Raw genomic sequence first — 14,704 nt, forward strand, 5'->3', positions numbered from 1 at the left:
ATGGTTTTGCCTGAAAATACCTGACCCATTCCGGCAGTAAAATAGAGAATTTTTATTTCAGTGTCCCTTTAATGGAAATCTTGCAAAGGAAACAAAGTACTGCAAGTATGTGCTTGTTTAGTAAATCACCCTTTCCGTTTCAGAAAAAAAAAAAAAATCTGAGGTGCGGTGTAAAAAGCCAAGTTGAAAAGGAGCTGGTGGAGTATCTGGGTGACTCGGAGGAGGAAAAGGAGGAGGAGAACCCAGAGGTGCTGAGGTTGAGGGCCAAGCTCGACAAGCGGGCAGCAAAGATTCGCCGCCTGAAGGCCGAGAACGAGGGCCTGCTTAAACTAAACCACGAGCTGCAGCTTGCTCTTTGCGCAAAAGTGCTTGGAAAAGGTAAATGCTGTTTACTTAGTTCACAATATGTAGATAGTGATCCTGCATCCATTTCGATTGTACTGGTGTTTTGATGGAAAAGGTAAAAGGATACTCAAATCTAAAAGAAATGCACAAACATTGCCAGGTGTCGAAAGCGCGGCCACATTGGTTAAAAAGAGAAACATGAAAAATATGGAGTGGGCAAGCTCACAAGGCATGAAAGCTTAAAAAAAGAAAGATATGTGCAATCCCCACTTTAGGGGTGTGGTGAAACTTGCTACCATCTCATGCAGCAGATTGCCGACAACTCATGATCATCTTGTACAGTGCTTTTTCTTGACTTTAACACGGCTTTAAGAATGTTGTCAAGAACAATTCCAATTACACCAGCAGCCAGTGGGTGCGACAGCATTATTTGATTGAATGGGCGCGAATGAGCACCTTTGTATTTTAGACGGCAGCTTGTGCCGCCTGGTCGGTGGTAGCAAAATGCATGAGTGTCGACTACGTATGCAGCCATCTGCTATGTGGCACAAGCTGCTGTGTGGTACAGCTGTGTATACTATTGCAACAATACCGAATGGTTTGTAAAGTTTGTGTATGCTGTCCTTCTCGATGCCAAACTTCATATCATGCTTATTTGGTAATTCTCGAAATTTATGGACAATCAGGTCTAAACAATGTCTGGGACTCTAGGTTTATTCAGTGTTTGAGTTATACCGCTGTCACACGGGAAAAATAATGTCATTACCAGCAAATGACATTCGGCCTGAAGTGTCTTTCGTTTGCTGCCATACGGCAGTATTTAATGACATTTACTGGAAATGGCATTCACTACTGATTGAGTTATGCCGAACTCATTCGCAGTCACTTTCATGCAAACTGTGTTATCTCGACAGCAGAGACACTGTAGGGCGCAGTAATCTGAGATAATAATAACAAAAGCTTTTAGCCTTTCCACTTTGGTGAAGAAGGAAGACCAGCGGAGTTGTACTATGGTGGGAATGAAGTAATGGCCGGCCACAAGTCAGCAAGCCAGAGTGGAAAGGCTCGAAAGGTTGCATCAACTATGAGTGACGGCGGCAAGCAGACAACCGACAAACACAACACTCTGGACAGCTACGCCATCTATGAGTGACGGCGGCAACCAGAGTTTTGTGTTAACATTTCTTTTGCGGTGGACACGATCCTGGGGAAACTAGCCCTATAACAGCTCCGCTGTAAAAGGTACAAATTACGAGTTATTCAGACATATGTTAGTAGATATGCATTTCTTTTTTCTTTTTTTAACTAAAAGACAGTAGAGTGCAGAATGTAAAATAATTACTCGTGTTCTCATCCACCAAATTTGGCGCCTGATGGTCGGCCATGTTAGTTTTAAGTCGACAACGGCGGTTTCGGCGTTTTGATCACGTTTTGGCTATGGATCTCCCCGCTTCAATGTGAGCTGCTTCTGAGGCAGAAAAACCAAATCAGAAAGCCCACTGGTCTGCAGCTGAGACGTTTGCCCTCGTAAGAGCAGGGGAAGAACACTTGTAAGACTTGAGCCACCGCAAATGAGCACGCGAGCAAACAGTGCTGAACGTTTTGCAACATGTTTTGCAGCTCCCACTTTTAATTTGTGTCTCTGCAGTTCTGTGCGATCTTTCGCACGTAGACACATAAGTACGGTTGCCAGAAGTCAAGCACATGCAAAATCACCAGGTTCACGCTCTAATAACAGCCGTGGCACCACAGGGGCTATGTTGCTACATCGCAATGTAGCTTCGGCTTCGAATTGCTGCGTTGGTGTCCAATCCGGAACCTACAATAATGCTAATAATATAACAAAGTAATACCATCCAGCGTAAGATCTGCTTATTATTGTGTTTAAATAATCTAGGAGACAGTTCCAAGCTATAGACCAGGGGTTCTCAAACTGGGTTCCGAGAGCTAGTCTCATGGGTTTCGCAAACACCTAAATTTGACCTTCCTGCCCCTCCGTCCCCCACGCCGTGGTCTGCGCGGCAGGATCATGCAAAGCGCCTTCATCTCACTTTGTACTAACATTGCGAATGATATGGTGGCAATATATGAGAAGCAAGCGAAATTGCCTACGATTGTGCTTCTGTTGCTTCTTGGTCGGCAAAAATTTGAGGCAGTTTTTTTTGGTTTCCTGGGGTTCCGTGGGACCAAAAGGTTAGAGAACCCTGCTAAATGTTTAAGAACCCTGCTACAGGCAGTGCTTTTTTTCTAAAATATAATAATGTAATAGTTTGCTACAATGACTGGTGTTCAATCATCATCATGGAGTCTAATGACGTTAAACATGTATGTGCAGCACGGTCTGCAAGAATAATGACATTCGCTGAAAATGACATTGATTTCCCTGTGTGCCAGGGGTATTGTTGACATACCGAAAGGTTACAACAATTGTGAGGATGGCTGTTGTTGAAGAAACATGTACCTAGTGTCGTCATTTGTATTGTTTGCAGATGTACAGTTCATGCCCAGGTAGCCGTTATAATTAAGGGAAGTCAGCCTAATGGCTGACTTCCCTTAATTTGCCATCCACTGCTGGTTTATTGTATGTGGGACAGACCTCTTTTACTATTGATTCAGCTAGGTGACATTATTTGGTCCCAGAAACAGAGTGCATTTATTGAAGATGGGTGAAACTGTTTCGGCATAGCATTATATTGAGCCTTTTAAGCGGGAAGTTTGATCCATGAAAGAGGTCATTAGATGGAACTGATACATATTTCTAGTGTGCTAGGCATGATATTGGATGTTGGATTATTCTTAGCCCTTCCTGAACAAGTGCCAGGGGTCGCTGTAACAGCGGCTGTTCAAGCGGGGATCTCCGTGCCCATTGGAGGTAAGAAACATTTAGTAGTGCTTGTCACCAGCATTGTACTGAGCTTTATGAACAACTGGATTATTTTCAGCCTCACCTAGGCGAGTCCCAGCTCCACCTAGGCCAGTCCCAGTGGCAGACGCGGCCAAAGATGGTAAGAAACATTTAGTAGCGCTTATCACCAGCATTGTGCTGTGAGTTTTATGAACAACTGGATTATTTTCAGCCCCACTTAGGTCAGCCCTAGTAGCAGCTGCGGCCAATGGAGGTAAGAAACATTTAGTAGCACTAATCACCAGCATTGTACTGCAAGTTTTATTAACAACTGGATTATTTTCAGCTCCACCTAGGCCAGTCCCAGCCCCACCTAGCCCAGCCCCAGTGGCAGCTGTGGCCAGTGGAGGTAAGAAACATTTAGCAGCTATTATTTTATCAGGATTGTGCCTTGTGTTTCTAAAAATGAGTTGTTCTCAGCTCTGTGAGTGACGCATGTGATCTTGCTGTTGGCGATCTTGCCTGACGCACGCATTACTTGGGTTTGGGTGCATCTGGCGGGAGCTTGCTACAGACTTGTAAATTTTTAGATAATTAGTCAAACTTTTGGACAAGTGGCAAAGTGAATCGTGTTGAATCAGCTTTATATGGTGACGAAATCACTATGAATATGCATCACAGTGTTCATGAAAAGTTCATGCAGTGATGGTTATCTGCATAGTGACGACAAAATTAAGCACATTTTGACATAAAGACTGACAATATCTTTGTGCTTGGTACTGCAGCTTTAGTATGAATGATTTAGTAAGAATCAAGGTTGCTTACTGCTTGAGACCATTTATCACTAAGACAAGCTTTGCGATCGTAGTGTTCATTTGGAAAGCCAGTCTTTAGGTAATTTCAGTCACACGGCCAAAGTTGTTTTCTACGACACAGATTGGCAGAAAGTTACGAACATAAACTTTTTTATTTTTTGCATATTGTTTCATGTCACGATTTGAAATGTGACCATGTGCTTATGCCAGATATGGCTAGCAGCGACCAAAACGAGTCGCAACTAACTGGTCCACCTGACGCAGAAAGAGAGCCGATTGTGCAGAAAATGCGAGTGTGGAAAGCAGCTTCCGAATGCCAACACTCAGCATAATGTCATGCTGAGTTCATAGCGTTTATTCTTCCTTGGGGTTGCTCTGTTTCACCATTCACGCAACGCTTTACGGTTTACCGAGCCTTCTCCATTTCACAAAGGCCACTAGAACAGTCGGGCGTTACAAGGAAGACAAAGAAAACTAAATCGCCTAAAAATAGCATGAGGACCCAAACTGGCGCCTGCGACAATATATCCTCATGATTTGTTGATGTGGAATGCCGCGCTTTCTGCCTACACCCCGATGCGCATGAGTAATGCTGCTAGGGGGCACACCGGATGGCTTGTAGAATTGTTGTATATGGTCCTTTCTAGTGCCAAAATTCATGACTTTATATGAAGTTACTAGCCAGGGCTGCTGGAAACACCTTTCTCTGACCCGACCTTTTTGATCAGTTGCAGGACTACCTGCGGGAGATGCTGGAGGGCCCGACTGCCCACCACGTAAGTTATTTATGGCCCGACCTTTGGGTACTCGGATGTTTATCATACTAACAGAACCCATACTTTAGTCAACCGGCGGAATCTTCCTGTACCTCCCATTGGGACTCCAATTGCAGACGGCAGCGCCAAATCTCCCCTAACGGGCGTTGGGTTTCTCCAAAAGGAATAAGAAAAAGACAAAACAATACGCGTGCTGTCGTCATGGCAACCGCTTGGTTATGGGGGAGGGTGTGAGAAGTGTTGTCCCTCCTCTACCTCTCTTTCACCCTCGGCGACAAAAGGATGCAAGTTCGTTCGGAGTTCGAAGCAGCCTCCGAACTCCAAACGAATTTGCATCCTATCTTGTTCTTCTACAAAACAATGTAATCTTTTGTAGAAAAAAAAAAAAAAAGTGTGCGTTTTTTGCGAATGTCTAACGCTTCCGAAACGATTGCACTTGACTTTGCGTCGTTCGATTGAGATCGGCTTGGCAGCAGTGCATGTTCAGTGACAGCCACTTCTCATTAAATCGTCAATCAATGGATGCAGAGTGCGCCCAGCCGGTGCTGTTTCGCGGCTTAAGATGTGCGCACATCGCCATTCTGAGCACAAGTCCAAACTTCTTTTGCAAGTTCTTTTTTTATTAGGCACGCTTTTTATACAGAAAAAAATTTTTACTGCACGGCACAACAAAGTAACAAAATCTACACAAAACTACTATTCAAGTATTCACAGACTTGCAATCACCCATTTAACTTTGCAGTAGTTAGCGACTGTGATTCGATCGCCACGGTCTCTCGCAGGTTCCTTCTGCAGCGCCAGCTGCTCCACGCACATGCTAGCGAGCTGCGGTGCTCTAACACCGATATTGCCTACACCGCTCATTTTAAGATAAATGCCCTGTCCCTTCTGACCTTCTACAATAACTCTACCATAATGAAACATGCAGCAGCAAGTTTTCGGCAATCCGAAACTGTATAATCAAAAGTATAGCAGCCCGTCTTTACCTTTCGTCATTCGGGAACCCAAAGGACTTGGCAGAGCTGTTGCCACTGGAATTAGAGCACCACTGAGTCGAGCAATAGACAAGGTTCCGTTTGCTCGGTGTACTGGTAGAAGAAATAGACCGATAACCAACAGGTCTATTTTAGACCTGTTGTATGCCTTCACCATCCTCGCCTTGTTCTTAAGAATGGTTATAAAGCGTGTGCATCTCAAAACGGCCCAAACTACTGTGGCGCAACGACAAGAACCCCTCCTGATCAGTGACGCAGATCAGGAACTCTACGCGAGATGACAGTGGCGCCTTTGGTAAGCGTGCCAAAGCTAAAAAAACAAAGTGCACAGACTAGAAAAAAAGGAAACAAAACAACAGACGTGTGCCATGTTCGTTTTTGCTGCTGGATAAGGATGCCAACTTGTGCCGCCTAGCAACTAAAAAGTAAACCTGGAAGACCAAATCGGCCGGGCAGGCAAGCGCGAGCGCTCTTATTATCGGATTATATTTTACAGCGGCGCTGTTAAGGGCTTGGTTCCCGAGGATCGTGTCCGGTACAAAACACTTGTCGACAAAAACGCCTCTGGACAGCTACTGCCATCTATAAGCGACGGCGGCAAGCACACAACCAGTCTGGTGGCCGCCGTCGCTGGTAGATGGCGGCAACCTTTCCAGCTATCATAGAAGAATGGATTGTTGGGCGGCGCGTTGGTGGGAATTCATCGTAGAAAACAGTGCGAAAACAGACGACGACAAAGAAGAAGCACACGTAACGAGCGCAGCGCTCGTCACATGTGTTTCTTTGTCCTCGTCTGTTTAGCACACTGTTTCCTACGCTCTTGTCAGTTTCGGTTTGGACTTACGATGGGTCAGCCGCGTGCCCTTTTGGGGAAAGAAGACTGGCTGCGGAAAGAGCGGCGACGTACGCAGCAGTGCGAATGGGTCCGTAACCACCGCAAAGCCGCTGTCGCCTCGACTTCACTACGTCGAGCGCTTCAGATTCCCTTGCCAAAGAAGAGCACATCGCTTGCCTGGAAAGCCGCCGCCGAGAACAAAACCAGCGATGTAAAGGGCGTGGGCAGGCCAACACCACGGATGACGATCGTGCCACGGAGGCCAAACGCAAGTGCGAGGCCCGGCGACGACTGCACTCCACGCCGGCAAAACAGTTGCCGGGCGCGACGGTGATGTTCCAGAGGGAGTCCGTGGATTACCCGTCTGGCGTCTCGTGCACCGTGTGCGACCTAAAGCTCCTTCATGTTTCGAAAGTAGCGCAAGGTGCATCGATACACGAGGCACGTGCAGCCCTTGGGAAGATCATGGTGGCACAGCGCAGCACTGAGTTAGATTTCAAACGCCATGAATTTCTCAGAAGTGGGTGCGGCACATGCCTCGAGCATTTCTGCAACAATGAATGGCGCCACTTTTCCCAGGATAGACAGGCTTTAGTGCAATCGACTCTGGGTCAACGGAGACGTATCCACGATCGGCGGCGTGTCGGACAAGAAGAATCGGGAAACGGGCGCGTGCGCGTTGCAGCAGTGTATCGAGTGCAGCTCCGCTGGTCTTCCCTCTTCACAAGAATGGAAAGGCTGAACGTTTTTCATGAAAAGTTACGGAACCATGGAAATATTGCAAATTATACATATATATGTATATAATTATACAAATTTCAAACCAACCAAGATGAATTATCGGGGTTCTACTAGATGTTTTACTGCGTGTTCCACTAGTGAAGCTCTTGCAAAGAGTTTCTTCAAGCTCCTAGAGTATAGAAAAATCTGAATATTAACATGATCCTGTTTGCATTTGTATTAATGTAAATTCAAAAGCTTTACACTGTCATAACTTTAGTTAATGTGAAATTGTTTTTCAGTTGCTGAGGTGGACGGCCTTGCTAAGAACGAGATCGTGGATCACACCATCGGCCTCCAAAATGAGGATGAAATGGTAAAATAAAATTTTTTTCGCAGTTCCATGCAATGTATGGTATACCGTATAATCGCGTGTCAGGGCCGCACCCCCATATTTAGAACAAAGCATTGCAAAAAAAAAAAAAAATTACTGAAATTATTTGCGTATGCACCGCACCCCCTTGTTTTTGAGGCGTGCCGACTGTAATGCCACGTTTTCTATGAATTTGTATCGCTAGGTGGCACTAGCCTCTGCCGGAGCACATAGCAGCACGTGTCCGCATCTCTGATATCTGCTCTCCACTCATCCGTATCACCGTATGGCATAATGGCTGTCGACCTCGATCATGGTCGGCGGCACAAATGGGATGCGTTTGTGTTGCAGCAAGGCGTTGAGAAAAGATAAAGGATATGTCAGGTTCCGTGGCAAGCGCGAGGAATGGGGATTTAGCGGGCTCGGCTCGCGCGTGCACTAAGTTTTCGAACACCACTGTACGCTTTGCGGAGGTTTCCTTTTGTTTTTCGATTTGTGTCAAAGTGTCGCAATTTGTCTGCCTTTTCGCGCAATCTGAGAGCTATGGGCAAGTACCACTTCAACAGTCATACGGGATTGAAGTCAAAAGTTGCCGCGCATGCTATCAAGTACGGGAAAAAAAAAAAAAAAAAGATGCGTATTGCGCAGTATGTAAACTAATTAAATCCGACTGACGATTGAGTTTGAATTCCGGAGTGAAGGCGTTTCTGACCAGTGCAGCCGAGTGTGCTCATGTACGTTCATTTCGGAATGTGGATACAGATATTTTTTTTATTTTTTTTAATCCGTGTATGGGGCTGCACATAGAAAATTTGCCCTCAAACCGGGAAAAAATAGTGCGGCCCTTACACGAGTTAATGCGGTACATTAAAAGAACAGGGTGGTGTACGCACAGTAGATTGAATTGATTGCTACCATAAGCCTTTAAAACATTATTGTAGCCAGGCTCTTAATTGTAGTTATAGCCAGGGCCTGCAAATGTTTTATTGTCACGCTCACATGATGCAACTAGGGGTTACATACCTGTTTGATGCAAGTGACATGAAGCTTTGTGGGCTCATCAACTTTGCAGATGCCCATGTGGATGAGAATTTAAAGGTAGTACTGTTTTAAATTTAAAGGCCTAAATTTTATACCTGTAATTATTTAGTGCTTTTTAGATGCACCTTCTTGGAGAATACAGGACTACTTTGTGTCAACTCGACTGGTATGTGTAAAACTTTCTCGGTTTTGTTTATTGCAGATCCATGCTGGGCAAGGAGTCTACATCAATCAAGAATCCTGGATGGAGATGCAGAAAGCGGAGAGCGACTCTATGTTTTGTAAAATCACGGCCTCTTCCATTTGGCCAGTGGAAGTGCTTTTAGAGAAGTCAGTGACCGGCACCCTCTCAAACAAAGCAAAAGCAGCGGGGCAAGAAAAAGCATTTGCCCCACTTACTCCGCACAAGGTGCAGGCTCTCTCAGGTAAGCAAGCATTTTGTTTAAAATCTTGATACAATCCTCGCGGGGTCGCGTAAAATATTTCATGCTAAATTCGTATCAACAAAAGCGAAATGAAATTTATATTTTGAAGCACAAGGAATGCATTACCATGGATTTATTTATGGCAGAAAATATCTTGTATGTAATTTGCACGATTCTAACATGCCCCCGATAGTAACACACAGTTATATTCAACCCATGAATATTAAAAAAATTGGTGCCGATTCTACTGCGCAGATAAAATATGACGGCTGAACAACATACACCTCATAGAAAGCATGTTATCAAACTCACATACTCGAAAGTGCCCACACTGGGTGCTATTGAAGCCCTACATCGAACACTCTCGATATTCGGTTCCTTTGTCTTTCCAACCAAGCTCGCATGTCACCGTGGACCACACCGAAGACACGACCAACACCACTCGGTTTTCTCTTTTTGCCAGTGCGATCACTTTTTTTAAAGGTAACCTTAAAGTAAAATTGGTTTTGCTTTTCCAAGGTTGAACCACGATTCCACAAGATCGCAAAAACAAAACAGCGAATTTGGATTCAGATTGGATTTGATTTGAAGCATGTGTTGATGGTGATGGGGCTGGCCACTTTGCACAGTTCTTTTAGCATTTTGTTTAGTTTTAGTTTTTGTGTCCGATTGTAAAACGCATTTAATTTTGAGCTCACGTCTTTGAGTAAACAAAGTGCGGCTGATCCCTGGCAGCAGCCGGCAATCAGCTGCCCGGAGCCTTGGGAGCTTACAGTCACCGATTGTGGCCTCCTTACCATTATCAGATGCGGGGCATGCATTCATATCAGTGGTTGCAGCATGTCGAGGTATTTGGAATACCAGAAAATTTTCACGTTGTATGCATTGCGCTTTGACCGTGGAATTTGTGAATTCATTTCATTCTGAAATTCATACCAATTAGTATCACCGAGATTTTACTCTAGTAGGTTGTCCGCTAACACCCGGACGTGTGACCTGCCAAGAATGAAAGTCAAGCATAACAGATAATAACCGTAAATAATAATTGCACATTTTTATTTTGAAAAGATGGTTTTATTTTTCGTTCTAAGCCGCAAACTCGAGCAAGCGCTCGAAGAGAAGTCAACGGAGTGTGCGATGCGTCGTGGGTTATCCGGCAAAGTTGCGGTTCGGTTGCATGGTGGTGTAAACATGCTACAGCCTAGCCATTTGAAACACCTGTGGGCTTTGCATGGACCAACGTGGACTAAGCCAACTAAGCGCCCACGTGTGAGATAAGTCATGTCAAGGTCATCGTGTTCAGGGCGAGATTACTCCAACAGTTGAGTTACCTCCAAAGAGCGGCGCTGCTCCGATGTGTAGTGCAGCTACGTAGCGGTTTCTGTTATGTCACCACTATGTCACAAGATCTCTAACCTTGCTAGATTACTTCCCAACGAAGCTTTGGGGGCATCCACCAGGTGCACATTGAAAGACTGTTTAACTAGCTTTAAATTTAGTTTTCTCGTGCCTTTCAACGAAAGATTGTTGTTTTCGAGGTGATACTGCAACTTAGCCCATATCCAAGCTAGCAAATGAGCTCTGGAATTCCGTTTCCGTGCCCCTTTAAGATTTACTCTAAGCTACATTCTGGACTTTGTGTAACTTCTTGTGCAAGCACATTTTTTCGAAAAGCACCAATTAATTCCTAGAGGAATTTAACTTCGGCATTATGAAAACTTGTTTGTTTTGCTTTATCTACTTATTTTTCTTAGTGGGGACACATGCATCAGATTAAAATTCAAAGCAGCATGTTGAACTAAAAGAGAAATGTGCAAAAATGCAGGAACAAACATTCCCTTGTTTTTAATAGCCTACGCTACGAAAGGTATTCACTTATATTGGCTATTAGTTTCAGGGAAGAAAAGCAACATAAACTGTTCCTCTTAGCATTTGCATTTAATTTTCTTATGGTCATAATCGACTTGCTGACATGTATATTCGTGGTGTGAAATGCACTTTTTATGATGTATGCCAACTGTAGGGGGTAAATGTTCTGAACTCATTTAAACCATCAGTTTCTCTTTTTTGTTCAAGTGACTCCGAACCTAAGGATTGCTTTGTTATGGAGATCTCAGATTGTTATATTGGTTAAGTAAAGAAATAATGATTTGGAGTCTTTTAGAAGGTTAAGCAAAAACAAGCAGCTATAATATCCTGAGGGTAACCTAACTTAAAATTTAAAGTTAGGTGAACATATAAGGTAGACTACCTCATAGAGTGCTACCAAAAAGGGTTATAAATATTGTAGCCAGGCCATGAATGGACGATCTTTTAAGGAATGTGAAAGATTGTTTTTATATAGAACTGCACTGGTTGTTTCTGCTGTTCATAATTCTATTTTTAAATTCTGTGGCCTGTCTAAGCTGTTACCACAGCGAGAGATGAGGACCAAATGTAAGCAGTTTTCAGTGTTCATTGTCTACTTATCTCCAGTTGCAGCTCCTGTTTCTTACAAAGTCACTGGCCTAGCAGTGAGATTTATAGACATGGGTTACCTGTTTTGTGCTTAAAAGAATCTAACGAAAGCCAGGGTGGGAGTGGAACATGCATCAGGATGCTGCGGTACTTTTGCTTTTATGGTAATCTCTGAACTGTCTAAATTCTAAGGTGCCAGCTGCCAGTTAACTGCTTCCATTAAGACTAATTTACACTTGGTCTTCTTAAACTATGACCCTCCAGCCTGTGTGTATGGTGTTCTACAATGTTTTAAAGGGATGCTGAACAAAAATCTGGATTCCGCAAAACACGGCGGCAAAAGCGTGCAACAGGATGCTACGAACACCAAAACATCACTCAGACAGAGATATCTCGAATGGATGACCGTATTTAAAAAAAAAAAGAGGCGCATTTGACAGATATGTTTACGTCTTGTTTTTCCAAGAAAGAGAGGGAATGGCCTCGCGTCTTCTCCGCCTCGCCGCTTTGAGGGGGCAAAGCGAAGAAAGGAGGAAACGAGATATCTTCACATCACGTGCCTCGTCGGCCTCATTCAATCTCAACCTCTTTTTCTAAAAATACGGCCATCCATTCGAAATGTTGCCTTACTAGTAGTGTTGTAGGGATTGTAGCGTCCCGCCTACAGCTCCTGCTCTGTATTCTGAAGTCCAAATTTTGGTTCAAAATTCCTTTAGGTCTGAGCACTGCAAAGAATTATTACCCTGGATTTTCCATATTCCAGGCTGCTTTTGGCTATACCTAAGGGAGAGGGGGTACCGCCAGGCTGAAAGGGCAGCCCGGCACCAGAAGATGCGCCGGTACCTGTCCGAAAAGCTGTCGGATCTGAGGAGAAATCGCTAAAAAGGTATGTGCTTGTATAGTATAACTTTCTTAATTAAGTAACATACTATTTTGGGTCTCAAGTTTACAAGCAATTATTTTAAATTATGGTATAGATAAATTATTTAGAGGTTAATATATCTCTAAATATTTATGCAAACAACTTTAAAGTAGTGTGTTGATCAGCTGACCACTTGAAAAGGCTGTGGGTTGCTTGATTGCTATTGCTACTCCGTCAGGCTGTGCTCAATAAATCCCCAAAACGTTGCATGGTAACACAATTACAATGAAGCATGTCACTCTTACTGTCCCTCTGTCGTCTCTCGGCCCACTCTTTTGTTGACGTATGTCAATAATCTTCCCGTGTTTGGTCTCATTGGTCACTAAATTGCCCTTGATATGTCCAGGCTCATCCCTTTGCCCTGTCCTGCCCCAACGTATGGTCCCGCCACGGACTGCTCATGCTGCTGCAGGTCTGCCATCGCTTGCACTCGATGCAGCCTTTTCACCGTTTTTTTTATATTAATTTAGCTTAAGTTATATATTGGAAATACTGTTGAAATGGAACAAATGTATTATTGCAGCCAATACGAGCTGAAATGCCACTACGCGTGGCGCACGATACTATGAGAGTTGTCTCTCGGATTGTTCAGTAAACCTCAGCATGCGCTGAGGTGGAGACAAATCGCTTGCGCTCATTGCACCACTATGCCGTTCCGTGTCAAAATCTAGCTCATAGTGGTGCAATGAGTGCAATCAGCAATCTGCCTAAACCTCAGCAAACACTGAGGTTCGCTGAAAAATCTGACAGGTGGTGCTGATAGTACCCCATGCCACGCGTCATGACATTTCAACTCATATTAGTCACGATGTTACTTCCTCAAATGTTGTGGTTTTTCTGTACCATATGCTCCCAGCAAAGCAATGTATAATGTCATAATTTCATAATAAACATATCAAAGCAACGCAGCTTGTTTGACTTTATTCTTATTAGTAGCTGCATTTGCCGTACTCATACATCAGGCTGGTGATTACTAGTGTGCAGTGGACAATATAATTCAATTCTAAGTGGGACATGCATTTCGTCACGCTCCAAACATGGCGTAATTAAATTTCCACATTATGCATTCACATATTGTCGTGCTTTGCACTCAACCATTTGTTTAAGTGGTGGCCAACTCGAACTTCAATGTTTCAAATTAGCCATCAAACCACCATAATCCAATTATTAAAAATGGACGTCCCAAAATACGACAGGTTATTCGACCATCAGACCATCAGACCATCAAACCATCACACCATCAAACCATCAAACCATCAAACCATCAAACCATCACACCATCAAACCATCAAACCATCAAACCATCAAACCATCAGACCATCAGACCATCAAACCATCAAACCATCAGACCATTAGCCGTCCCAAAATACGACTCCATCAGACCATCAGACCATCAGGATTTTCCTGATGGTCTTTTCGATAGGGCAAAGGTACAAAGTACGGGGTAAACGCTCACCGGTGCGCCGGAAGGGTCCCCGTTGTCGCCGCCGCCGAATCCCAGGAAGAAGAGGAGAGCGAGACTGCTGTCCGCTGGTTTTAAGATAACGGCGGGGGCGAAGTGGCCAATCAAGGAGCGACACGTCGATCTCCTTTGTGCGGGGGTTCGTTACGGAAATCGCCCCAAGGGGAGAGAGGAGGAAGCCACTCACAGTGGTAAGCAGCGCCGCCTCTCGCTACGCCAGCGCGGCCGCCACGGCGCGCCAAAACGCTGACGCGACAGAATGTTGAGGGATCACAATCCCCACAGTATTGGAATATATTTTGACAGTGATTAGGCCAGCAACACATACATGGCACACTTATGGAAAAGGTTAAGAAGCGTGTTTTGCTTTCTCCATATTATAAAAATGTTTGGTCCTGTCTTTGTTTGTAAAACTTTAGCACATGATCTCGCGTTGAGCTTTTTACGATACGGTATATTCCTTTTTTCAGAATGCTCCCTTGCTTGGCGCAATAGAATTAATTCTTTACAAGAAAGTGTTTTGAAAATTGTTTCTTTTAATAGGCAAGATACCACGGGTGACATTATATTTCATAAACTCAATTTTCCGCCCTTTATGCGGCTTTCTAGAGGAACGGTGGTCCTCCGACATTTCTGCAGCTCTGATTTCAAAACACCCTTATGGTGAACGAACACAGATTATTATGTGCCACA

The 14,704-nt window shown here is 44.2% G+C and overlaps 1 protein-coding gene across 1 annotated transcript; it reads left to right on the top strand.

The window, feature by feature from the left end:
• Positions 1 to 71: 71 nt before the first annotated feature.
• LOC120838335 lies at positions 72 to 13,430 on the top strand. Its single transcript, XM_042293393.1, has 11 exons — positions 72 to 101; positions 144 to 378; positions 3,146 to 3,217; positions 3,288 to 3,350; positions 3,423 to 3,464; positions 3,537 to 3,599; positions 4,734 to 4,781; positions 7,634 to 7,707; positions 8,948 to 9,170; positions 12,391 to 12,513; positions 12,896 to 13,430. Exons 1-10 carry the CDS (start codon positions 72 to 74, stop codon positions 12,507 to 12,509), a joined length of 969 nt encoding a protein of 322 aa, XP_042149327.1. The 3' UTR covers positions 12,510 to 12,513; positions 12,896 to 13,430.
• The last annotated feature ends 1,274 nt before the right edge of the window (positions 13,431 to 14,704 follow it).

Source organism: Ixodes scapularis, unplaced genomic scaffold (assembly GCF_016920785.2).
Source record: "Ixodes scapularis isolate PalLabHiFi unplaced genomic scaffold, ASM1692078v2 PGA_scaffold0__279_contigs__length_252992795, whole genome shotgun sequence".
Classification (NCBI taxonomy): domain Eukaryota; kingdom Metazoa; phylum Arthropoda; class Arachnida; order Ixodida; family Ixodidae; genus Ixodes; species Ixodes scapularis.